The sequence below is a fragment of the Fukomys damarensis genome, unplaced genomic scaffold (assembly GCF_012274545.1).
Source record: "Fukomys damarensis isolate Sample0158 unplaced genomic scaffold, DMR_v1.0_HiC HiC_scaffold_35, whole genome shotgun sequence".
NCBI lineage: Eukaryota > Metazoa > Chordata > Mammalia > Rodentia > Bathyergidae > Fukomys > Fukomys damarensis.
In genome coordinates, this window is record NW_022900947.1 from 39,889,862 (window position 1) to 39,914,256 (window position 24,395).

Sequence of the window (24,395 nt, forward strand, 5' to 3'; positions counted from 1 at the left end):
TGGGGATTTAGCTCAATGGTTCTGCCACTGTTTTGCAAGCATATGAGGTCTTAAGTTCGATCCCCGGTACCAGAAAAAAAGAAATTAAGTGAGATGTAATCCAAGTGATTTTAGTTTGTGAAATAGAATATGAATTTATCTGCTGGGAAAAAGAGGGTAGGTACAGAATATGTGGGACACTGGTGCAGGAGAGAATGAGAACAAGGATGATGAGAAATGCCCTAGCATACTTGGCCAGCATCAACCCCCACCAAAAGGTGGTGATCATGAATTTAAAGGGAATCAATTATTTGATTTTCACCAGCAGGATCCTGAGAACTAGGTTTGGGACAACAAGGCAGCCACAACAGTGCAACTAGACACTCATGAAAATGTTCTTCCAGAATTGCTTCAGGAAGTGGCAGGAATCATGGGACAAGTGTGTTAGAAGTGAACAGATATATTTCAGGGAGATTAATGGCAATTTCTCTTTTTTATAATAAAATGTTTCAAATTTAAACATTGACCATATTTCTTGATCATTCTTCATAAGTATATTGGGGGTAAGTGTTAAAGAAATACTTTTAAAATACTTGCTCTTAAAATGTTTTGGCCATGATTTGGTTTTTGGTTGACTGTGACTTACTAATAGTCATACAGAGAAGGTGATAGGGGAAATAACAAGAAATTTGATGCCTAAGCAGTAAGAATAACAAAAGCTGTACATATTGTGGCTGTATAAAACACCCAGTGAATAACAAAAGTCTGTCTTAAACTTCACAGTTTGCTTAGTGATAGAGAAAAAAGCCAAATTATTAAAGCTAAATATAGGTTTAGCATCTTCTTGGGATGCTCCCCAAACTTACACACAGTGTGTGAACTCTTAAGACTCCAAAATAAGTCTTTCTGGCTCAAATAGCTCTCTCTGCCTGTTAACTAGCCATGTAACTTTGGATAAGTTTTTTAAGCACTCTGAACTTTAGCTTACTATGTTTACTGTTAGGATACTATTAGTACCTAAATCAAAGAATCAATGTGAGTTTTAAATGAGTGAAACATATAAAGAACAAGTAAAGTTCTTTGATGACTACCTGGCACATAGAAAGGGCAATATAAACATTAGCCAGCTACGCTATTACTGTCACTACTCCATAGTAAAGTGGACCTGATAGGGTCCCTCTCTTATAGCTCAAGTGTGAAATTATTTTGGCTTAGATATCTGCTTCCTTGCAATTCAATATAGACAGTCCTGATTATAATGTTTTAAGACTTTTGGGAGAGTAAACAATTACATTCCTAGGCAAAAAGAGAAATGAGGTCATGTGTATTTCAAGGTGACAGCATGTTTTGAAAGACTTCCAGATGTGGAACATGGGTCTTGTAAGCCAATCAACAGTAGAGAGAAAATCTTCAATGTGTTCTGAATCACATTCTATTGACTAGCAGCAGATATTTTGTATAGCTGGAAGATGATGTCTGGAGTCCTCTCCAGGGGTCCCCTGGTACACTATCCACTGTTGACAAGTGCAGTATTACTAATGCACATTTGACCTGACCTTCACTTTTACTCACTTTGCCACTGCCAGTGTCTGACACCCACAGGTTCAGAACAGGCACTCTGGCAGAGTTTGCAAGTGCTGCCCTCTTCACATATATTCTTTCTGTGTATTGTAGTGCACCTCAGGACACGATTGCCATGGGCTTTCCTGACATCCTACATCATTCATTGCTAGAGAACCTTACCTAATTGGCTGGATCACATTAGGACAAACAGATCGCCTCAAAATCTAATAAATTGAAAGTAGAAAGTATAGATTTGTAACTTATGGGGAAATTTCTCTGTGTGTTTCTTCAATGAGTTCGTGGTCTAAATCTCTAACATTTTAGGTAGTTACTTTAGCTGAGGTACGATGAATAGGGTGAAATTCCTCAAAGCATCATTCATATCAAGTAGCTAGAGACATTTAAGCCAGTGGTACTGCGTCAGTGAGGGAGAAACCAAGGTCCCTGGGACTTTTGGCAGTCAGGGTGGGAGACACAGATGGATTCCTGACCCATGAAAACTGAAGCAGGGTTACGACTGAGGACTCACATCCTGAGACCGAGGGCCTAAGAAAGCAGCATGACAGAGTAGTGAGGGCTTCTGAAAAATGCCAAGGCACACATACTTGTAGTTTCAAAATGGCAGAGTGAAAACTGTATTTTCCTTTCTGTACTATAAAAGCAACTAGGAAACCTGGATACAGAAATACAAATGCCACTGTAATCAAAATGAAAAGCCACCATGTATGAGAGAGAGTGTCAAGCAAGGCAGTAAAGCCTGGGGTCTGAGGTGAATGGCCACTTTGATGGAACACAGAAATAGGCAGGCTGGCCATCCACAGAGAAGAAAGGCATGTGTGAAACAGTGTGCTGTAATTTATTTAACCAGTTCCATCTGGCAATGGACACTACAGTGTTGCAATGTCTATCATGATATCTAAGATATAGTTTTAGATTTCTTATTTAAAGAACGTGTGGTGCATAAGTATGTATTGCAACTATTTGATTGCATGCGTACATGTGTACCTAGGCCAGGGGTCAGCAAACTATAGCCCAGCTCAACATCTGCTTTGTTCATGAGGTTTTACTGGAACACAGACATTCATTTACAGACTATCCATGGCTGCTCTTACACTACTACAGCAGAAGTGAGTACCTGCAAAGAGACCGTATGGTCCTCTAAGCCCTAACTCTCTGGCCCTCTTCAGAAAATGTCTGCCAGCCTCTGACACAGGCGCCCCCTGGAAAAGTACACAAGAAACTGATCACCCCTCTTGAGTGGATCTGAGGGGACCAAAGTTGGGTGGGAGATTTACTTTCCATTGTCTATGCTTTATCACCCCTGAGTTTTGTACTGTGTTAACTACTTCAGGGAGAGAGGGAATGAAGGAAAGAATCACCAGGGTTATGGAAATCAGTGTTGTCTATACTGGCATTGTATGACATTTCCCTTCTGCTCTCCTTTTAGAGAAAATGAGCACAGGACAGACTGTACTTCTAGCAAGAGCAGTGAACTGCTGCACCTAAGGCCCAATGATAAAAAGCAGAGGAAGAGACCAAGCCTCTTTGATGTATTGAGAGGAAAGAGTATTGCATGCTGTCCTCACTCATATGAATGAATGATGAGGAACTTTGATTACAGTGAGCCCTTGACTTACGAACTCACTTCATTCCTGAGGACTGGCTGTAACTCAAGTTGGTCAATTGAAGGCTCAATTTTCTCTCTCCTGGATACAGGCAGATCTCAGTGTCCTTAGAGAGATATTGGCCTAGGATTTCTCAACGCCACAGAAGAAAGGACGTTGTAATGTTCCTTCCAGAACTCTTTAAGGGTTAAATCTATCTGAGACCATCTGGAAGTACAAGTGACTAGCATTCGGGTCATAACTCAAGATTTTGGTCATATTTTAAAACAAATTCTGGCTATAACCCCAATTGTTTGTATGTCAGGCTGGTCATAATTCTAGGGCCCACTATATAAGACAAGGGAGCGTTCAAGCAAAATTTTAAAAAATATCAAAGTATTTTTCATATTATATAACATTCTAAGATACTAGTTTCAGGAAAAAAAACTATAAAACAAAATTTTATTGAAAGTAACACTGTTCTTCCACTCAGGCTCAGTTCTAAAATGTTTAAAGATTTTAAAACTGTTTAAAGATTTTTTAATACCTCAATGCTCAGTTTTCAACCAAGGATTTTTTTAATGTACTGCTTTTAAAAATAATTTTTAACTAGTGAAGGCTCAAAAATGAATCTAGGTTAGTTTGTATTTGAGGCAGGGATTTTTTTAATTAAAAAAAATGAAAGAGACTTACCTCCATACTTAAGAAAAATGTTCTAAATCCAAACAACTTGCTTTTACTCATTTAATCCTATGTTAGTGTATCATCCAATATTTAATATTTAAGTCACATAGTGAAGATCAATAAAGTAATCATCTGAAGGCCAGTAGTATATGCTCTGATGCAGGTGAGCAAACACCAATTTATCTGTCCTTTGAATATTTAGTTTCTATACATTTCCATGTAGAGGGGCTGTCCCTAAATCCTTCCCTGAAGTCATTATGTATGACAATTTAGTATTACACCAGTTATATCTCACTAAAATGACAACCAAGCTTCTTCCAAAAGAATGTTCCAGGAATATGACAGATGATCTGAGACACATCCCCAAGCTCTGGGCAAAGGCAGAGTTGTGTGTCCTGCCTTATGTAGAGTCATGGCCAACCCACAGCTGCAGAGGTAAGGTCATACTGACCTTCTTGTAAGTTCCCCAGACTGCCACCAGCAGACTAAGCAAAGGTAAAACTTCCTCTGGGCAATGTAGCTCAGCTCCTGAGTGCTGGATCTCTGCCCTCCTACCCATCAGCTGAGCTCCTTGCTTCATGAACGATGTATATAGCAGCACAAGGCTGCACCGCAAACTCCCTAATGTGAATGCCTAACAGTATTTCCACATCCAGATTCTCATTCCTACTCTAGGGTTTTTATATGTATTTTCACCAATGGGAAGACAAACTGAGTCTCATGAAGATGCTAGTGTCATGAATCTGCCCCAAAGAGGGAAAGTGGTTTAAGAAATGTAATCATCTCCGCCCACACCCAACGGGGGCATCTCACGTAGGTTGAGACTCACCGTGTTAATCCTAGCCACATGACCCAGGTTGGGGACCAGTTGCTAGAAGGAGTCATATTGTCATTGGAGTCCAGGGCTGCTGTGCTGCTGCAGTCTTCCTGGGGCTCATGTTCTCTAACTTCCAGGGCTTTTAGTACCACTGAGGAGGATGTGCTTTTCAACAAGGCAACTGCCTCGCTCCGGCTGACCCCTATGAGTTCAACTCCATTCACATTCAACAAAATGTCACCTGGTGGCCAGAGAAGCAGAGCCATCCTTAGTGAGCGTGAACAGGAACTGCTCCTTAAAGTACAACAGGGCAGGGACCAACTGGAATGTGGTATGTGAAGAGGAAAAGGTGCACATCATTAGCCCTGCCACTGACATGAGGCTGACTTCTCACATAGCAAGTGGCAAGCAGTGTGAGCATTCCTAGGTGATTCTAAGTCTTGTTTGGGGTTTTCTAAAGCATACCTACTGTTGTTTGGCTCTTACCTTAAAAAATAACGAAGACAAAAGAGCCTTGTTCACTAATAAAAGCTACTTTTCTGCTCCTTGTCTCCTATTTTTAGCCCAAAGGGGGAAGCACTTGGCAAAAAGCATTTGCACAGAATCTGGCATGTACTAAGCATCCGATAAATGTGGATTGAAGATTGAAGAAGAAACTACCAGTGCAGGTGTCTAAAAGGAGTCCAGAGTAGTTAAGAGAAATGAGCCTGGACCTGTGCTCTCAAGTTGCTGCAAAGAAGCTGTTCACTGCATTTCTATTCTATGCACAGCTATTGTTAGTTAAGCACCTACAAAGGGCAGGAGTGTTTCCATACATTATATGCAGCAATCCTCTAGCTCATGTTCTCATGCTGTTTTTTTTTTTTTTTTTTTTTTTTTTTTTGTCAGAGATCAAACTCAGGACCTTGTGCTTGTGAGGAAGATGCTGGCACTACTGAGCTGAATCCCAGACTCAGTCACGTTCTCTTAAGTCACTTCTTGTATCTCATCATTTCCTACCCAGGTATTTATGGAAAAGCAAGAGAATTAAAATATATACCTCCCTACCCTCATTTTTTATTGTCTTATCTCACTCCTGTTTTCCTGCCTCTGCACATTATCTTTTTCACACAGAATAAAAATATCAGGAAAGAAAGGAGCAAAAAGAACAGCCTGGACTCCTTGCTGACTTAAAAAAGAAGCACCCTTGGGTTGGCTTGCTATATCTCTTATGCCCCACCCTCCCTGTAGTTCATAAGGGCAAGGTACTGGGCAAGGGTATTTTACAAAATAAAGTAAAAAAAAAAATATGCACACACACATATTGCTATAGGTTTGTGATACATAATAGTCATCTTGGGAAACTGGTAAATATACATATTTTATCTCTTTAACCATATTCTTTAAGAGACATGATTATGCACTTCAGCTGCCCCTTCATATATGCTGATACTTTTAAGGGTACATATTTCTAGAGGTAAACTGGATACCACCTTCCTTCATTTAAGATAGCCAGAAAATGTATGATTAAAAGAATTAATCACTTTTTACCAATGGTAGAGTACCCCGTATGGTATTTACTTACACTGAATCAAAATCTATCAAATATTTTTTTCCTATCCAACCCACAAAATGGAACAGCTCATGAATTAATTTCATGACTGGGTCAATTCAGCAAAGAGCCAGTTAAAATGTGTGGAACGAAATTATGTCAGAGAGGCAATTTGCTCATAACTGTAGCAGCTCCCTACTAATTTCTGGAGAAGTCCGAAGGTTCTAGCTTTACTAGCCGGCAAGCTGGCGCACATCATGCCACATAACCAAACCTGGTCTATCAATCATATTCAAACTAATCATGGTCAGTGGGTAACACATGTCCTGGCTCGATCACTCTCACATTCTCTTGTTAATTCTGGAAAGTTACCTAAACCAACAACCTGCTAATTCTTCTTAATACTCTGTCACTTCAGTATCTTAACTCTTTTTCTTTTTACCTGTTTTTATTCTTCCATCTCTGCTTATGACTCCTCCAGGTTCAATGCTGATGACATAGATAGGCAAGTCCCATTCCCTATGTGAGGCTCCCCCTGCAACGGTCATGCCAAGAGATTCGCTGGGGTCTTTTCGGACACTTACCACCTTCTCATGACAGGCTACTGCTGGACGGAGAGGCTGAAGACAAAAAAAACATGTCACATGTATTCATAATTAGATTTTTTTTTACATGCAAAAGTGACCAACATTGCATAAATTGTCCAAATTGTATCATATAGTGGCCCATGATATCACAGAGAAGTCTACACAGAGACAACCTCCCCCCAAAACAGAGTTACATTATCCCAAATTCTATCGGCTTGGAGAAAGTTTATATTTCAAAAGTAAATAGTGAGGGGCTGGGGATCTAGCTCAGTGGTTCACCCACCTGCCTTGCAAGTGCAAGGATCCGAGTTTGATCCCTGGTACCAAAATAAAAAGTAAATAGTGAAAACAGAGGGAGTAATGGTTTGGAGACCATGGGAAAAATCTGAAAAAAATCATATAAAGTGAACTGTTTCCAAAACTTGTCAGGTGAGTCATCTTCTTCTTCTTTGTTGTCTTTGTCTTCTCCTCCGCCTCCTCCTCCTTCTCCTTCTCCCCCCACTCCTTCTTTTTTTTTTTGGTACCAGGGATCAAACTCGGGTCTGTGCACTTGCCAGGCAGGCGGCAGACCACTGAGCTAAATCCCCTTCCCTAGTCTCCTATTTTTGATGGTAGCAAGTCAACATTTCAAGAACCTTTCATGAATATCAGGATTTTTTCCAAAGTTAAAAAAGTGCCCCCATTTTGTATCGCATAACTGTTTTTCACACTCATCAAACAGACTTACCTTGCTAAACAAAGAGATGTTTACCTGAGGACTGAGGGAGTCAATACAATGACTGCGATACCTCAAATAAGAAAGGAATATGTCCATGTCTCCTTTGTCTCTGATGGCCACTTGCTTTCAGACCCACCAGAGGGAGATCCATGCTAGTGATGGAAGATTCAAGCCCTCTGTAAATCCTTTACACCCCATTTTGTCCAACTTGCAGAGGAAGAAAGTGTGGCAGAGGTAATCTTTTATTTTTTTCTGCCTGCTGCCTACTTTATAGACCTCAAAATGTTCCCCAATGCTTAATGACAACATGTAATGAAACAGTTCGTGCTTATTTAAAAACGTAACAGGGAGCCAGTAATTATCATTTAAGTTACACAAAATATTTTTTTTAAATACTTCCTTTGGATTTTTGAAATAGAACATGTCAGACATCTGATAAGGTATAAGGAATAATACAATGCCCTACCCATGTACCCTGCCACTCAATATCAGAAATAAAAGTTCTGAGTATGATTAAAACACCTCTATGACTTCTCTCTGGCCACTTTCTCTTTTCTCTCTCACAGAGGTAACCACTCACCTAAACATGGTGCCTATTATCTCTTCACTTTTCAACTGGACAAAGCTTTTTTCTATCTCACAAACTCTGACTTGCCTTCTTCCGTATTTTTTTGAATCATTTAAACTCCTATTTGCAAAATGCCACATTGTTTCTTTTATCAAACAAAACTTTGGTCAAAACATAAAAAATGAAACCATTAAACAGATATGTATTATTTTACTTTAAATATGCCACTTTAAAAAAATAAGGGCACTTTAGGAAGCAGCTAGAACCATATGGCCCGGGAATAGAACAGTGCTAGAAGCACTTGCTTAGTATGTGCAAGGCTCTGGCTGGAATTTCATTCCCAGCACTAGAATGAAATAAAATAAAATAAAATCACATGGTGTCAGATAGAAGTATAAATGAAAATAATGACAGCTTTCCAGTAGGCCAGTATGCGTTTCCAGGAATTCAGGTACAGGGGGTTGCAGCAAAAACCTGATCAGATCCTCTTGGCCTTCTCATGACTCACCATAGGCATGGGTAGGTGAAAGGAATTAAAGACCAGTGTGGTGGAGGCCTCATTTCAAAAAAATTAATGAACTAGAATATAACAGTCTGTGTCATTCTACTAAGATTAATTAGATAAAAACTTTAAGCAAATACCCTAGTTTTTCATTAAGAAAGACCGTGGGTTTAAACATATTAGTGGTATTTATTAGCAAGAAGAGATCAGGAAGTCCTTATCTAGAAAGTGTTTTAGCAGTACTTAGTCTGTCTAGGTCAATCATTACAAATAAACATGGAATTTATGGACTTATGGGGCATAGCTGGCTAGAGAATGAGGCGGGGGGTGTAATGTTGTAGAATCTGACGGAGTATAAAGCAGTGATGCTCCAAAATTTAAATTTTGAGAACTGCTTCTGCACACATTACTCAAACACTAAACTTGTGGCCTAATGTGAAAGGAAAGGAGCATTCCCTATTCTCCACTGCAAGAAAAATGGGATACATAAGATTTTTTTTTTTAGTTACAAATGATGGGATGAAATCAGATACCAGGGGAAATGACTGATAGAAGCTTATTGTCATCATGCTAAGTTATCAAGCCAAGGCTACTAGACTCTGAATTTGGACTGAACAAGGTTGGTGTTGTGTAGACACCACACATGAAGAGGTTAAGGCACTGTCTCTAATAGAGGCTACACATAGCAGTAAAATTAAGCTGAGTTGCCATTTTTGAAGAGACACTGAAACAGGTGGCTTAAAGGTTGGATTCTACCCATACGTGTTCTGCCTGATCCAGTGCTAAAATTTTTTCTGAATTTGAATCCTTAAGACAGAAAATGGTGCTCTCTGGCTTGCCCCAATCCCCACCCCTCCCTAGAGTCCCATGAATTTCAAAGGTTTATATCATCTTCCTAGGCTCTTCTGTAAATGCAAACCTATTAAAAGTAGTGATGAAATTAGTATTTTAATTTCCAGGCAAATTGGGAAACTAAAAAAACCAGAAACCAAGCAAACCGCTTGTTTCATTTCAAAGTGAATGGAAAACAGTCTTTGAACAGAATGATTCTTGGAAAAACATAACATGTATTTGGCTAGAAATTAGGTCCCCATATGAGATCTGCAAGATCAGTTTTCAAAACTCTCCCAACACCTCCCTAGCATATACTTGGAGGCAAGACACCTGTTATCTCACTAAGTCTGAAGATGGGACTTAGGTCTTCTAGTTCTGTAAGTCAAATAGTTTCCATAAGTGACAAAGTCCAGAGATGATTATATGTTAAAGTCTGCATCCTTCCCAAGAAATTGTTCCTTGCAGGAGCAGCGGACATGTCCCATCTGGGCCTTACCTTGGCAGAGATGTTCTTGTCCCCTGGACACAGGGACTGGTTGCCATTGAGAGTCCAGCTGACTTCTGGAAAGATGTCTAGGCTCTGCTGTTGAACTCGGCGGGACACAACAAGGTGAACATGCCTTTCACTGGCCTGTATGAGAAGACACAGGCATCAGCTACTCTCAGAGATTTCATGCATAGATGTGACTGATATCATTTCTAGTATTTTTTTATGTCAGTTCTCATCTTGTAATTTGGCAAAAGCATGAGAAATGTTTCCTTTAACCCTGAGAAAGATAGTAAATATTTCTCCAAGGAAAGGTTTGACTCAGACAAATCTTGTAAGAGACACCATAAGATGTTGCCAATTATTTTTAATAGAGGGCTTCATTGTAAACTGGCCCCATCTGAAGGCCTTTGTGGTTGGAATAAGGTGCCCACCATACATGAGTAACCCAGAACAAAAATTCCAAGATCAAAGGTAAACAGTAAAGAAAAGAAAGGGATCCAGGGGTTTTGGCACCTGTCTCACAAGCTCAAGGTCCCACGTTCAATCCCTGGTACAAAAAAAAAAAAAAAAAAAAAAAAAAAAAAGGAAGGGAAGGGAAGTCCTGTGTCTGACAATTTGAAACTTTCAGACACTGGAAAGGTTGAACTCTTTAAAACACAGGGATGACTTTAGGTTCTAACATACTAACACAGCCCTTTAAAAGTTCATTGTCTTGATCTTTTATTTGCATGCAACTACAAATAAGACTGGCTACTAGTAGTACTCTCTTCATGTATATTGCTACTTGAGGAGAATATTCAGAATAGCATGTATATTGCTTGTTGGTAAGGTTGATTCCACGCAATAAATTTATAAATTGACTCTGTGCCACCAGTCAGTTTCATGTACATCTGACAGTGAGGGTCATTATTCCAGTCTTGTTGATCACTGAGGTTTCAGCCTTCCCCAAAGCCCCCTGATGGCCAAACTGAGGTGGCCAACTGACCTCCCCTACCACCTTAGTGGAAGTTGATAATAGGGCTGTGGCTACATTAGATTAGAAAGACTAGGTTTGGGGACAAGGAAGACAGAGAATAGAGAAATAAGATCTAGTGGTTCATCTCTTCATCCCATCGTTTGACCACTCACCACCACAGCCAAGATGGATACTGACCTGCTTGCCTCCTTCCTTCACAGGTATGGTTATGGAAAAGTCATGCCACCAAGGGCAGGGATGGAAAGTACCTTTTCTTTATTAGCTCAGATAACAGGAGTTGAAGTCTTTACTTTCTACCTGCAATAGTCTGAATGTTTGTATCCTCTCTCAAAATTCGTATTTTGAAATCACAAACACAAAGTGATGATATAAACAGGATGGGCTTTTAGGGAATGATTAGGTACAGAGGGCCGAGTCCACAAGAATGAAGGGATTTGTTTGCCTTTCCACCCCATGAGGACACAAGAAGACACCACCTATAAGACAGGCCATTCCCAGACACTGAATCTTCCAGCATCTTGATGTTTAGAACTGTGAGAAATAAATTTCTGTTGTTTTTAAGTCACCCACTTTAGCATACTTTGTTATAGCAGCTAAAATGGACTAAGATACTGCCTCTCTTAGGTTTCTCTCTGGAGCACACAACTCACTTTCCCTCTCAGGAGTGACTACCTTGTTTCTAAAACTGGAAGGAAAAAGAACCCCGAATCAGATCCCTGTGGTTGTGCAACACAGATGAGCCCAAATCTTCATGACTTTGCATTCTTCTATTAATAAATAACTATTTGCAGAGGGCATAAGTTTGATGGTCATAAATGAGATAAATGTTTTAAGACAACTGATAAATTGCAATAAAGGCATTTATTGTAAATTTCATGATGGCTGGCTAGTTGGGTTAATTTATTTCAGAGAAGTTTAGAAAATCCTGCCAAGCAGGGCCCAGAAAGAAAGTCTGAGTTCTTCTCCCATTTTCCATCATGTACAGCTCAGTCATTATGCCTGACATCTCCAGTAATTGCTCATGTGCCCTTCCTTTGCTAGTATATCTTGCACTGCCTGTGTCATATAGAAGCCTGTGTCAGAAGAGAACAGAAATAACTAGCCCAGGAAATAATCACGAATAATCTGATATGCAAAACTATGGTACTAGCCAACTACATTCAATTCTTGGAAAATAATTTTATAATAATTATGCTTCTTTGTACTGCAAGCCTCATTTATCTTGATAAAGTTATCTTTGGGAACTCTGAAGCAAAAATCACTAAAAGATAAGAAGCAGCAGGCATTTAGGTCAAAAACTTCAATCACAAAGCCTGAATTCGCTTTTATCTTTGGGAAAACTTATGTTTTGAAGACTCTCAGCTGCGTGTTTGTCTCAGGGCCTGCATACTGTATCACATTCATCTTGGACAAGGAGCAGAGTGAATGATCCAAGTACCTCAGAAGAACTGAGAACATTTAAGACTTTCATATCAGGTCAACTTGCCAGGCAAAATCCAAATGGCCAAGGAGAAGCCTGCAAGAGCTATTTAATTCACATTTTTTAGCACAAATTTCTTACTGGATTTTTGAATGTTGGCTATGGTAGGAAGTTGTTGGCAGGACTACCACTCCAATAAATAATTCTGGTATCAATTTACTTGGAAATAAGTTCTCTGCAAGGCTGGATCTGTGGCTCATACCAGCCACCTTGTAAATTGCTCACAAGGAGAGTCTATTTGATGTACTTTCTTTCATAGCGTTTAAAGACATAAGGTGGAAAATGGACTAATGTGTTTGTCCTGGCTCTCACTTCACCAACAGCTGCATACAGGGTAGTGAAATAGTCCCTGGCACAGAGGCTGTCTTTCCACTGGTGTGAATGTGGTAGGGTGTGAGAAGGGAGCAAGAATGAAGGAGAGAGAATGACTTCTTATTTCATACTCACATCATGTAGCCAGGAAGATGGGTACAGCAGACCTGGCATTTTAATGACAAATAGTGGCTGAGGTTTAGTAATAACTACAGGCAGAACAGAAGTTGACACAGCACCTGTACATTAAGGGATACACTTCTCAACTAGCCAAAGGTTTCACTATTCATTTGTAAAGGAGGACTGGAGGCAGACTGGTGCAACCACTATGGAAATCAATATGGAGATACCTCAAAGAGCTAGGTCTAGAGGTTCCATTTGACCCAGCCATCCCTCTGCTGGGTATCTTTCCAAAAGAATTAAAAGAATCATACCACCGTGATATATGCACACCCATGTTTATAGTGGCATAGTATGTAATAGCTAAAACTTGGAAACAGCCATTTGCCCATCAGTTGGAGACTGGATAAAGAAGATGTGGGTTTTCTATAAAATGGAATACTACTCAGCCATAAATAATGAGAAACTAGAGTCATTCATAGGAAAATGGATGCATATTGAGGCCATACTCTTAAGTGAAATAAATGTCATACATGTGTAAATACTGAATAGTTTCTTTGGTATGAAAAACTATAATTGTAAATAAGATCACAATGGTATAATTGACAATGTATTATAGGAAGAAAAGGGCTAAAGGTGTAGGGGAAGTGGGAAGGGTAGGGGAAAGGAAATAAGGCAAAAGAAAAAAATATGAGAAAATGAAAAAAATGGAAATAAAGTTTTTTTAAATAGGAAAGGAAGGAGAGGGTGAAGGGAGTGCAGAAGTATGGGGAAAAAAATGAGAACCAAGACCTGTCATGTAAAGGTACAAGATCCCAATGATGAATGTAACTGTACTGTACACTTAAAATACACCAATAAACTGAATGAGAAAAAAAAGGAGGATTGGAATTAAGCCAAATGTGGTTCTTCTTCCTTTTGGATACAGGTACATCCTTTAAGGTTTAGTGAAATGCATCTAATGCAGGTGGATCACTGAATGCATTTCTTTTTTCTTTCTGTTTTTTTTTTTTTGGTACTGGGGATCAAACTTGGGACCTTGCACTTGCAAGGCAGGTATTGGCACCACTGAGCTAAATCCCTGGCCCTTGGATGTGCTTCTTGCACTAACTTTATAAACTCTCAAGTTAAGAGTCACCACTTTCCCTCCACAATGCTGCAGGGCATTGTTCTACACAGGAACCTGAAATGGGGGAAACTCCACATAGACTGTTGGGCATAAGACTGTCTTACTCAGACTAGGTAGGCCATAGATACAACTTCCTTACAGAATATTCCAGGTCCACAGAAGATCCATATTGATTGGGTGACATTTTAATGTGGTCAGGTGAGATCTGGAGTGGGATTTATAATATTAGCTGCCTAACATTCCATCTGTTAATTATCAGAGGCCTTAATGATCATCTCTTTAAATAACAGGTTCATTCTGCATTCCCCAATGGCATCTTTTCAAAACATCCCAGGATGAGGCAGTGTGGCTTTAACTGATTTTCAATACATACTTGAGAGAATGGGACTTTCTATGCTGTCTGGCTGCCCCATTTTAGCTTCCCTTCCAGAAGTTGTTCAGTGATCATTCTCAGTTCATCCATCTGTGGTCAAAAAGCCCCAGGGAATTCTGGAACACTGGTCCCATCAAATTAGAAAGTCACAGATACTCAAGAGATGTCAGAAATCATCTCATTCAACATTTTCTCTATAGCCCATGGTTCAATTCTTCAACATCATTGCCTTGATGTTATCTAGCTCATGCATCAGTGCCCCAACGACAGGAAGCTCACTATGTCCCAAAGTAGCACATGCCAGTTTTAACAGCACTAATTAGCAAGTTTATCTCTGGGTTGAATTGAACTTACTTGCTCATTGGTTATAGTTATGACCAACCTTGTTCAAAGATGACTCTCCTTGTCCTCCCTTAGGTCCTTTTCTTTCCAGGTCAACTACTTGTCTTTTACGAACTATTTCATGTTTTCAAGTCACCTTAAATACTTTAACTCTGGCCTCACTCTAATAAAGTTGGGTGGGCATGGTTGTGTAGAATTGGACCCAGATGATGAGTGCTGGTCTGCCCAGCACAACAGAGTCTTTTTGCTGATGAACCAGCCACACAAGGAATGTCACCGATGGAATTCTCATTGCTGCTTCACACAAGTAGAGAGGATCATCTTTATGTTTTATGGGGCCAAGAACTCCATGGAGGTCTGTTTTCATCATTACTGCTCTAACTGAAAGACAGGTTATCAGTCTGCACTATCGAACATGGTATAGCAGCACAGACCACCGCTGAAGGTGTGTGGGATGGTGTACACACCTACGTGGTATATAGACAACTGGAGGCATCAGATCCCAATGATAAGCCAGGAAAATACTGAAGCCATCCAGGTGTGGTGGCCCACACCTGTAATCCTGGCACTTTGGGAGGCTGAGGTAGGAAGAATCCTAAGTTTGAGTATTGCCTGAGCAATTTAGCAAGACCCTGTCTCAAAAAATAAAAAGGGGTGAATCTTAGTGCAAAGCTCCTTGGTTCAATCCCAAGTACAGTTCAATTAATCAACTAATTTTTTAAGAAATACCAAAGTCATCACCATCTTGTTAACTGATACACATACTCATGAGAACAAAGTCTTTGCACTGTCCTTCCTTCCAATGAGCAAAAGAACATCTGTGGGGGAAATTTTTCTTCCCATTAAGCAAAAACTTGGGGGCTTCAGAAATATAACTCCAGAATAAACTAATAGTGCAAGGTAAATTGGTATTCTCTATAAAGTGAGTTCTAGAAAGTAAATCTGGCAAGTAAAGATTTGTTCACCATAGAAATGCCAGGACCTAGCCCAGTGCATGGCCTGTTGTAAAAATAATTCATGACCATCTTCTACTGGATAGGCAAGCTCCTTCAGTGAGCCAGAGCCATCAGAGTCTGGCCAAGGAAAAGGGATTAGAAGGCCTTGAGGAAAAGTGGTCAGAAGACACTAGGAATTGACCAGGATACAAAAGGAGAATCAGAGCAATACTTTGCTTTATTTTCCCTACTAGACTATAGCTTCATAATCACTGCTACACTCCCAGAAACATATGTCTCTGAGGTATAAAGCAATGAATGATGATGATAATACCAACCAAGGTCATACAGATGCCACTGACAAACTCAAAATAAGCATTTAGTTCCCCTGTCCCTCAATCTGCTGATTGTCAAGTAAATAAAATGAATGCACACCTTTGACTCAAACATCATTTATCTTATGGCATCTAGGGGTTACTTTCAGAACTAAATCTGTTCCATAATAAAAAAAATGTATGTGGGGCTATGTGCATCAAAGAAACTGTAGTTAAGTTTCAAGATCCCTAATGTTCACAACATGGAGCTATGCACAAAAGATGCTCTTAAAAAATTCTAAGTTGAAAAGCTGGACAGCTGGCCAAGACACACTTTCTCAATAGCACATGATATTTGGAGCCCTATATAAAAATCATTCGTACTTTGAGAATGCAGCTCAAGAATTTACTACCATACCATGGTAAGACTATTTATTTATATTTTGGGTACCATTATTTAAGTAGGGATTAGATTCCATATTAGCTGTGCTGATCTGTAAAAAATACACAGACCTGTCCGGTCTTATTTCACTGATGGCTCTTTCTGTCTCCAAGGGGACTTGAATGTTTAAATTATCCAAAAAGTTCTGCTATTTTTTCCAAGAACACAGCAAAGCTATGAGCTAGAATCATGTATTTAGAACAAATGTAGGTAATATGAGTAGTGCATTACTTGCTTTCTGGCTCTGTCTAAAGCCCTATTACATTCTTTTTTAAGTTTTAAGATCCTACTTGTCAGTTTTCTTTGATAAAATAACTTTTCATTTAATCATTAACCCTTCTGAGAGAAAAAATAAGATATAAAGACTTGTTTCCATTTTTTCATTTTCTCACATTAATTCTATTCCCACTTTTTTTTCTTTTTTCTTTTTTTTGGTACCTGGGATTGAACTCAGGACCTTCCATTTGTGAGACAGGTGATAGAACCACTGAGCTAAATCCACAGCCATTCCCTTCTTTCCTTTTCCCCACCCCTCCCATTTCCCCTTAAAACTAAGAGATATATACACCTCTACAAATGAACTTTGAATTTTTTAAGTTTCTGTATCATTTGGAGGTTGCCTTTAAAAAGGCACAAGAAGGTTACTTAAATTTGAAATTCAGAATTACTTCCTTTATTGTTTATATTTGAACTCATAAATAAATATGAACCCACTGATACAGAATCCTGAAGCAATGAATGCATTTCAAACATAGGGATACCTCTCAAAATGAACACTTCTAATGTTCACAGCTGGATGGATAGGTGCTGAGCTTTCTACATCCACCCAGTTAGTGAGACCTCTTTTTTTTTTTTCCTCTTGCCTCAAAGCTTTGGGCCATTATTTCTTTGTGATATCATTTTAGGTATGCATCGGGCAGTTCCAAAAAAAGCAGTTGCTTACATATTTATTCCATCCAGCAATAGTGCTCAAATCACTTGAGAAATGATGGTGAAAAATCAAGCTATACTTACTAGGTTGCTAAGTGAGCCATTGTTCTGCTCTGGTGGCTTCTGTCCCCTTAAGGGTTTTCTTCTCAGGAGGCTTCACTTCTCTGTCTCTCTAACACTGGAGTCTGGTTAACCCAGTTGCTGCTGAATAAGCGAGGGTTGGGGCTCAGCATATGCAAAGCTGGTCCCATTTAAAACAGTTGTGGCCTCTGTAATAACTCTTCCCTGAAGTAATATAGAAAAAAGCAGAATGTGTGGTACTGTGGGAGAGAACATGACCAAGAGGACATGTTGTCTGGGAATTTCTTTGTAAGCAAATGTGATTCATGGGGCAGAAATACAAGGGCAGCATAGCCAAGGATTGAGTGGAAATCTGAGTCTCAGCCTCTGAAGGGTATTTGGTTTAATCCCTCCGGCCTGGTGTGTGTTACAAGTATCACATAAATAAAATCCATTCTTCAAAAACAGCAAGAGATTGCTTAGCTGAGGTTTTCCCAGCATTTTATTTTTTCCAACTAACTTTGCCCTTTTATTTTTAAAGAAAGTTGTTTTCTGCTTGTAAAGCACATTGGCTTGTTTAGTAAGCCAAAAAAAAAAAAAAATCAGGAATTCTCTTAGGCAAGATTTTATATTATAAATTAATTCTCAGGGAAAAATGTTTTTTGCTCTTATGTTACTAATCTACAAAAGTAGAAAGCCATATGTAATCAAGATTTTTCCACATAACATGAATAAGAGTTTTTGTTTTGCTTATTTGGAATTACTGTTGGCAAGAATTAGCTCCAGAATGTGAGGTTCATGGATTGATCTGCAGAGGGCGTTAAGCTGCGAAACATGAAAAAATTTGACCCATCCCCTACAAGTCTAGTTTTTAGCAAGAAGAAAATAATCATATTAAGAATGTAGTTTCTTCATGAAGGAAAAGAAAATGAACTCTGTTTTTCATGTGTGAATGTCTCCACATGATCTGTTTTCTGTTCTCACTCACTAGCACATCCAGGCTACAGCCACCTGTCGCGTGGGTTGTGTTTATGATCAGACATAGGTCTATGTTCCAGGGGTGATGAGCCCAGGAGCTTTGTCAGTCTTGTTCATCATTGTGCTGCTCAACCAGTAATTGTTGAATAAATACAAAGAGGCGAAAAATACAGGCCATGAATTGGGGACATAAAAATAGACATAATGCTTGTTCTTGGTAAGTGGCTCGACAACAAATCCCTGTGAAATGGGATTAATGTGTAAGATAGATTTGCACATTTATAATTTGGCTCCATTTATTAATTTGATAATATTTATAAATAATAAATATTTATTTAGTAAGTGCCTACTCTTGCTAGACATTGTTTTAAGTGCTTGGGATTCAATACTTCACTGTACTATACTATACTAGACTGGCAAGAAATCATGAAATAGCAGAAAGGGAAGGCAATTAGGGGATACCAATAGTGTATGTTCGCTTGTAAGCACGTGCACTGGTTTATGTGAGACCATCAGTGAAGGCCTGAGGAGGTGCCATCTGGAGAGAGACTTGAAAGAGGTGTGAGAATGAGTCATGCAGCTATTTGGAAGAGTCTTCCTGGCAGAGGAGCAATAGAAACTTTGGCTTAGATGTGGAAGATATGTGTAGAGTAGCAAGAAGGCAGTGCAACTAAACCTGGTTAAGCAAAGGGAAAGAATAAGTGAATTAGGAGAGATAACCAAAGGCCAGAATGTGTATGGCTCTGCAAACCACTGCAAAGATTTACAACTCTAAGTCTCTTGAGAAGGTTCAGAGGGCTGAAGGCAAAAGATATGGCATAACTGGATTTATTTTATAAGTGTTCACTCTAGCTGTTGCGTGGAGAGTAGGAGGGAGATGATTGAGTTTGGATGCAAGGGGGCCAATTCAGAGGCCTCTGGGAGGGCAGGACATAGCAACATCGAGGGCAGCCTGGCTCACAGAGTGTAAGGGAGTAGTGAGAAATAGACTGCAAGAGGAAGATGCTGAAGAAAGTGAGATCGCTTTTGGCCCAAGTAGTTGGGTAAATGGTAGTGCCATTTCTAGAGATTGAGGGGAGAGCAGGCTTGGTCATGCATGGAGTGGGGAGAAGCCAAGGGCCAGTTTTTAGCATTAGGTTTGAGATGTCTTTTAGACATCCATGGGGAGATATCAGGTAGACATATGGATATGAAAGTGTGGAGTCAGAGGAGAAGCTGGGCTGGGCATATGAATTCGAGAACAGAGGGCATAAACCCAAGAAAAAATGGCTCTGGTAACTCTGCTTTTTCTTTCTGCTCCACAGGACTTGAGCTTGGGTCCTCTGGGGCAGATGAGGATCCTTGAGCTAAGAGTCACCTTGGAATTGGTACTCCAGCAAGAACCACAGCACAGGGCCAACGTGGGCAGCAAGTCCCCTCGCACCATCAGGCTGCCCAAGTCTAAATTGACAATACTGTCACCTACCAGTCAGCTCTTGAAAGGCAGAGACGAGTCACTACAAACAACAGTGGAAAGAGTTGCCAACCCCTCCATGGCTGGATCCAAGGGTAGGGAAAAAGGATTTGCATTGGAAGACTGAATCTTGGGGCCAGGCTGTGCAACAACATAGGGCTCAGTCAGTTCCTGCTAGGGACTGTCTATTCCTGGAGATCTGATCCCTGAGTCACTGAAAGGAAGCTGACATGATACGTGAGGTGATGGAATGCCTCCAAAAACAAAGCTTCTAATCTTGCTCATCTCCCATTAGCTCTCCACTGCCTTTAGAGAGCTCTTTCTAGATCATGTCCCTTTCTCTCCTATTCCATGGCCATGGAAGTAATCTTTAGCCTGGCTCCCAGTTCTCTCTGTGATCTGGCATGTGCCTCTCACTCCTCCTTATCTGCTGGTGCATTTGTACATGTACATCATGCTCCAGATGTTAACTATTTTTCCTGCAGGCTATCAGGGAAATGTCATTTTGTGTTATACCTCCTTAGAATGACCCTTGCTGCATGTCCACATACAGAACTTCTGTACATTTCTTAAAGCCCCGTTTCAAGACCTCTCTTCACTGTAAAGAATTCATAAGTCTAATCTAAGCAAAGATCTCTCCTGCATCTGCACTAACACCATAATGAGTTTATCCACTGTACACCTATCATCCCACATGGTAGTAATTTTGGAAAAGTTCATCTTCCCGGTTAGATTGTGAGCTCCTTTGGGAAAGCAATCTAAGGGGTTGTTACTTCTGTTCTGTGTGCCTAACCCAGGGCCAGGTAGGAAGTAGAAACTTAATACATTTGCCAAATTTAGGGAATGAGTGGGTTAGAACCCAAATGGTCAGAACAATGTCAGTCCCACTAAAAATAAAGCCAACAATTCATGAAATGTTACCGAGACATCCAGAAAATTATACTGTGAAAAAAACCAATCACAAAAGTTTATGTACTGTATAATTCCAACTACATGACATTCTTGAAATTCAAAATTATAAAGATGGAGCACAAAAGACTGGTGGATAAGGAATGAGGAGGAGGTAGGCAACAGGGAAGTGGGTGTGGCTATAAAAGAGCCACTTTTATAGCAGTCTTTGTAGAGATGGAAGTATCTTGACTAGGTCAGAGTCAAGAGCTTGGTTGTGATACTGTACTGTGGTTTTGTAAGGTACTAACATGGGGAAGACAGAATGATGGGTACAAAGGATTTGTCTGGATTATTTTAATTCATAATTATCTCAAAATATAAAGTTAATTGAAAAGGAAAAAAAAAAAGAGAGAAAATTTTCATGGTGACCTAGCCAAAGTGAGTTAAGCTTAATGCTAGAGGACTCAATGAATGACACTGCACTGGCTATAAAAGTGTGTTAGTCTGAAGCATCATCAGGCTACTAAGGACTATATTTTCCCAAATAATCAAGAATTTGTGTACCTTTCTTATTAGGGGCCTCTCTGACTTCACACTTGTGTTTCCATGAGCTTTCCAAGCCACCTGGTCTTAGCCATGAGATCAGGCTTAGCTTTGGCCAACCCTATGGTGGTTCCCATCCACAGAATCCCTGGAGGGTGTGCGGCACTACTTCTTGTGGAAGTTAATACAATCGGCTATCTTGGATGTGTCTAGAATCTACCTAAAAGCCCTCTGAGTCTATGTCTAACACACTGACATAACTCTACTGAGCTGAAGTGATCTTGTGAAACTATAGCACACAACAAAACATGTTTACTCACAGTCAGAACGGATGGCTGGCAACACAGAAGGAATGCCCATGACCCTGAGATACACCATTGTTATCTGGGGAGAAGCTCTGAAACACTGGCCCTTCCATCTAGATTCCTTGAAAGGACTATTTGGTACAAATGGTAAGCTGCTCAAACTGGTCTGAGAGTTTTTGCTTGTTACCTTGGAATGGCCCATGACCCACCTGAATCAGATGGGCTGCACTTTCTGGGCTGCCATGTCGCAGGTCATGTCCATTGATGGCCAATATGCGGTCATTCTCTTGCAGCTGGCCATGTCGGTCTGCCACACCACCATTTAGCACACTGAAGATGAATACACCAGGCTCATCCACCTTGCGTACCAGTTTTATTCCAAGCTGCTCCTCCGGGGTACTTTTGTTGAGTATCACGTGGAAACTGTCATTTCGAGGTACATAAGAGTCCAAGGCATGTCTGCTTCTCCCGCCTTGGAACTTCTGTTCACGCAGCACTGTGAGCCACAGCACCTGGCAGGGCTGTTGCAGAAGGCCCACAGCATAGTTGTGAGGGACGTTGCTGATGTCCATCCCATTGACCTGGGGGAGGGGAGCAGAGTTACTGTGCAGTCAGAGCCACCTGCTGCCACCCTTCTTCAGAGGCCCAGGCTAGCATTCATGAAGGCCCAGGTCTCATCCCCAGCACCACAATAAATAAATAAAAGGCTCAGGTCCACAAAATAACTGTTGACACCATTCCTCTGAAGACTGTTCTGCTCTCTCCCTTTATCCTGTGTCTAAATAGCCCAATGTCTCATCAGTACTTTTCAAACCTCTATGAGGAGACACCATCTTCTTTTAACCTTGGCCTTACACAGGCCCTCACATTTAACTGCAGAATCCTGACCTTCATTTTTGTTGTCTGGCAAATTTATTTTTTAGCTGGTAGAAAGGCAAGGAAGGAAAAAATATAGGAAAAGGCAACAGAAAAGGAAGTTTCCCATTCAGTTTGGTCAAATGATTACATGATTATAATTCTTTTCTCTTTTTTGTGCTGTTGGGAATTGAACCCAGGGCCTCATGCATGCAAAGAACATGTCCTGCCATTAAGTTACACCCCTCACCCCAAATGATTACATTAAATGGCCATTCAAGCCAAAGTGAATTGACATTTTCTTTCCAAAAATCTTCAGTCGAATTTTGCTCCCTCTGTCACTCATATTGGAACTTCTAGATCCAACCACTCTGTATGTCTACTTATGAGGGGAGGAGATGCACATGCCTGCCTATGTGTGCACAAGTATGCTACGAATATGCTCATGTACATGTGCGAGAGAATATGCCTGTATGTAAATGAGTGTTTGGGAATGTATGAGGGCATTTGTGGTAGAGTAAGAAGTATGTGTATGTGCCTGAATGTATATGCATACATAGGTATGCTTCTAAGTGTGTGCATGACAGAGTAAATGTGTGTGTGTGTGTGTGTGTGTGTGTGTGAATATGTGAATATCACCTTGGTTTTTTGCAAGGTTTTTAGCTCGTGTTTCTAGAAAAAGGAAAAAAATATTTCCCTACAATTTCAAATACACCCATGCAGAAGGAAACTTCTAGGCTCTTTGACTGAAAGGCTGGATCACTTCATAATGTGACTTAAACATCCTTAAATTGGGTCTCTCGCTTAATAGCCAACAGGGCTAATACTACACTGAGCTTTCTGGCTTTAATTATTTTGGCTGCACAAACTGAGCCTACATGCTGCGGCCCCCAACATTAGTCACTGTTGTGGAAGAAAAGAATTCACAGCAGCTCTGTGCTTAAGGAGGGGTGCCCCACAGGGGAGCAACAGCCTCTGGAATTTCTGTAGCTTGGTAAAATTTCGTGTACTTGCACCCCATTGTTACAGGCACCTTGGAATGAGCTTTAAGAAGTAAAGCTTCTTCCTTCCTGCTCAATCACCAATTCCCCACTGCATTCCAGAGAGGGGCTCACCACTTTTGTGCAAGCACAGGAGAGCAGCATGCAGGAGGTGGCAGGGCCTGCCTCCCCCTTCACTCCCAGGCCAGGAAAAGGTCAGGATTCCCAGTTCAAGAGTGCTGGCCGCCCTCTGCCTGCAAGTGCCTGCTGAAGTCCACAAGAATCAAAATGCTCGATTTTGCAACCCTCCCAGGCTGCAGTTTCTACTGGAACAGAGAGAAAGCCACGCAGTGTCCCTGAGCACACTGCTGATCGCCTCTGAAGCTGAGAGGCGCTAGCTTGTTCTCTACCTCAGGCACCAGGGGGACTTTTCAGCATTTCTACAATAACTGCTTCACATTACTTCTCTCATGCCAGTTAGTCTGCCAAACAAACAGCTCATGATGTGACAACAACTTGCTCCTCAGCAACCTAGGATGGGATGAAACTACCTAAGTATCAGATGGGAAATATATGAGCAGAGAGGGTGTTCTTGTCAGTTTTGGCACATATTTGACTTCTGTCTGATAAACAACTTTTTCTTTACCCCTTCTTTTCTCCTGAAAATTCCTCCTTGAAGTCCTTCCCCTCAACCAAGCCTCAGACGGCAGCACACCCCACACAATTTATTCTGCAGCTTGTCTCCCCTGGAATGTTTCTGGGTGGGTGAGAATAGCTTAGGCACTGCTTTTGTTTTCATGGGGGGGCATTAAACCTTAGGAAATTTACTTTAGAGGGGTATCTGAAAGTGATTAAATAAAATATAAACTGCTCCATTAATCTGCTCTAAAACAATCTAAGAAAATATATGCTCTACTTTTGTATTATTTTATACTAATGCTACTCAAAGACGAAACAAAGAAAAGCAGCAGCAAGAGGAGGAGGAGAAAGAGGAGGCAGAGAAAAGGAAGGAAGAAGAGAAGAAAGATGGTAGATAAGAAGAAGAGAAGGTAGATGGAAGATGGAGAAGAAGAAGAAATGGAAGGAGGAAGAGGGGAGAG

General features: G+C 40.5%; 1 protein-coding gene across 4 annotated transcripts in view; it reads right to left on the bottom strand.

Moving 5' to 3' along the window:
* Lnx1 (ligand of numb-protein X 1) overlaps window positions 1–24,395 on the bottom strand; it is a 109,269-nt gene that overhangs the window by 9,524 nt on the left and 75,350 nt on the right. For all 4 annotated transcript variants that reach the window (XM_010640262.3, XM_010640263.3, XM_010640261.3 and 1 more), the window contains 4 exons: window positions 21,670–22,041; window positions 9,884–10,018; window positions 6,621–6,798; window positions 4,660–4,888 (listed from right to left, as the gene is read on the bottom strand). In XM_010640262.3, coding sequence (XP_010638564.1) covers window positions 4,660–4,888; window positions 6,621–6,798; window positions 9,884–10,018; window positions 21,670–22,041 — 914 coding nt within the window. The remainder of the gene's footprint in view (window positions 1–4,659; window positions 4,889–6,620; window positions 6,799–9,883; window positions 10,019–21,669; window positions 22,042–24,395) is intronic.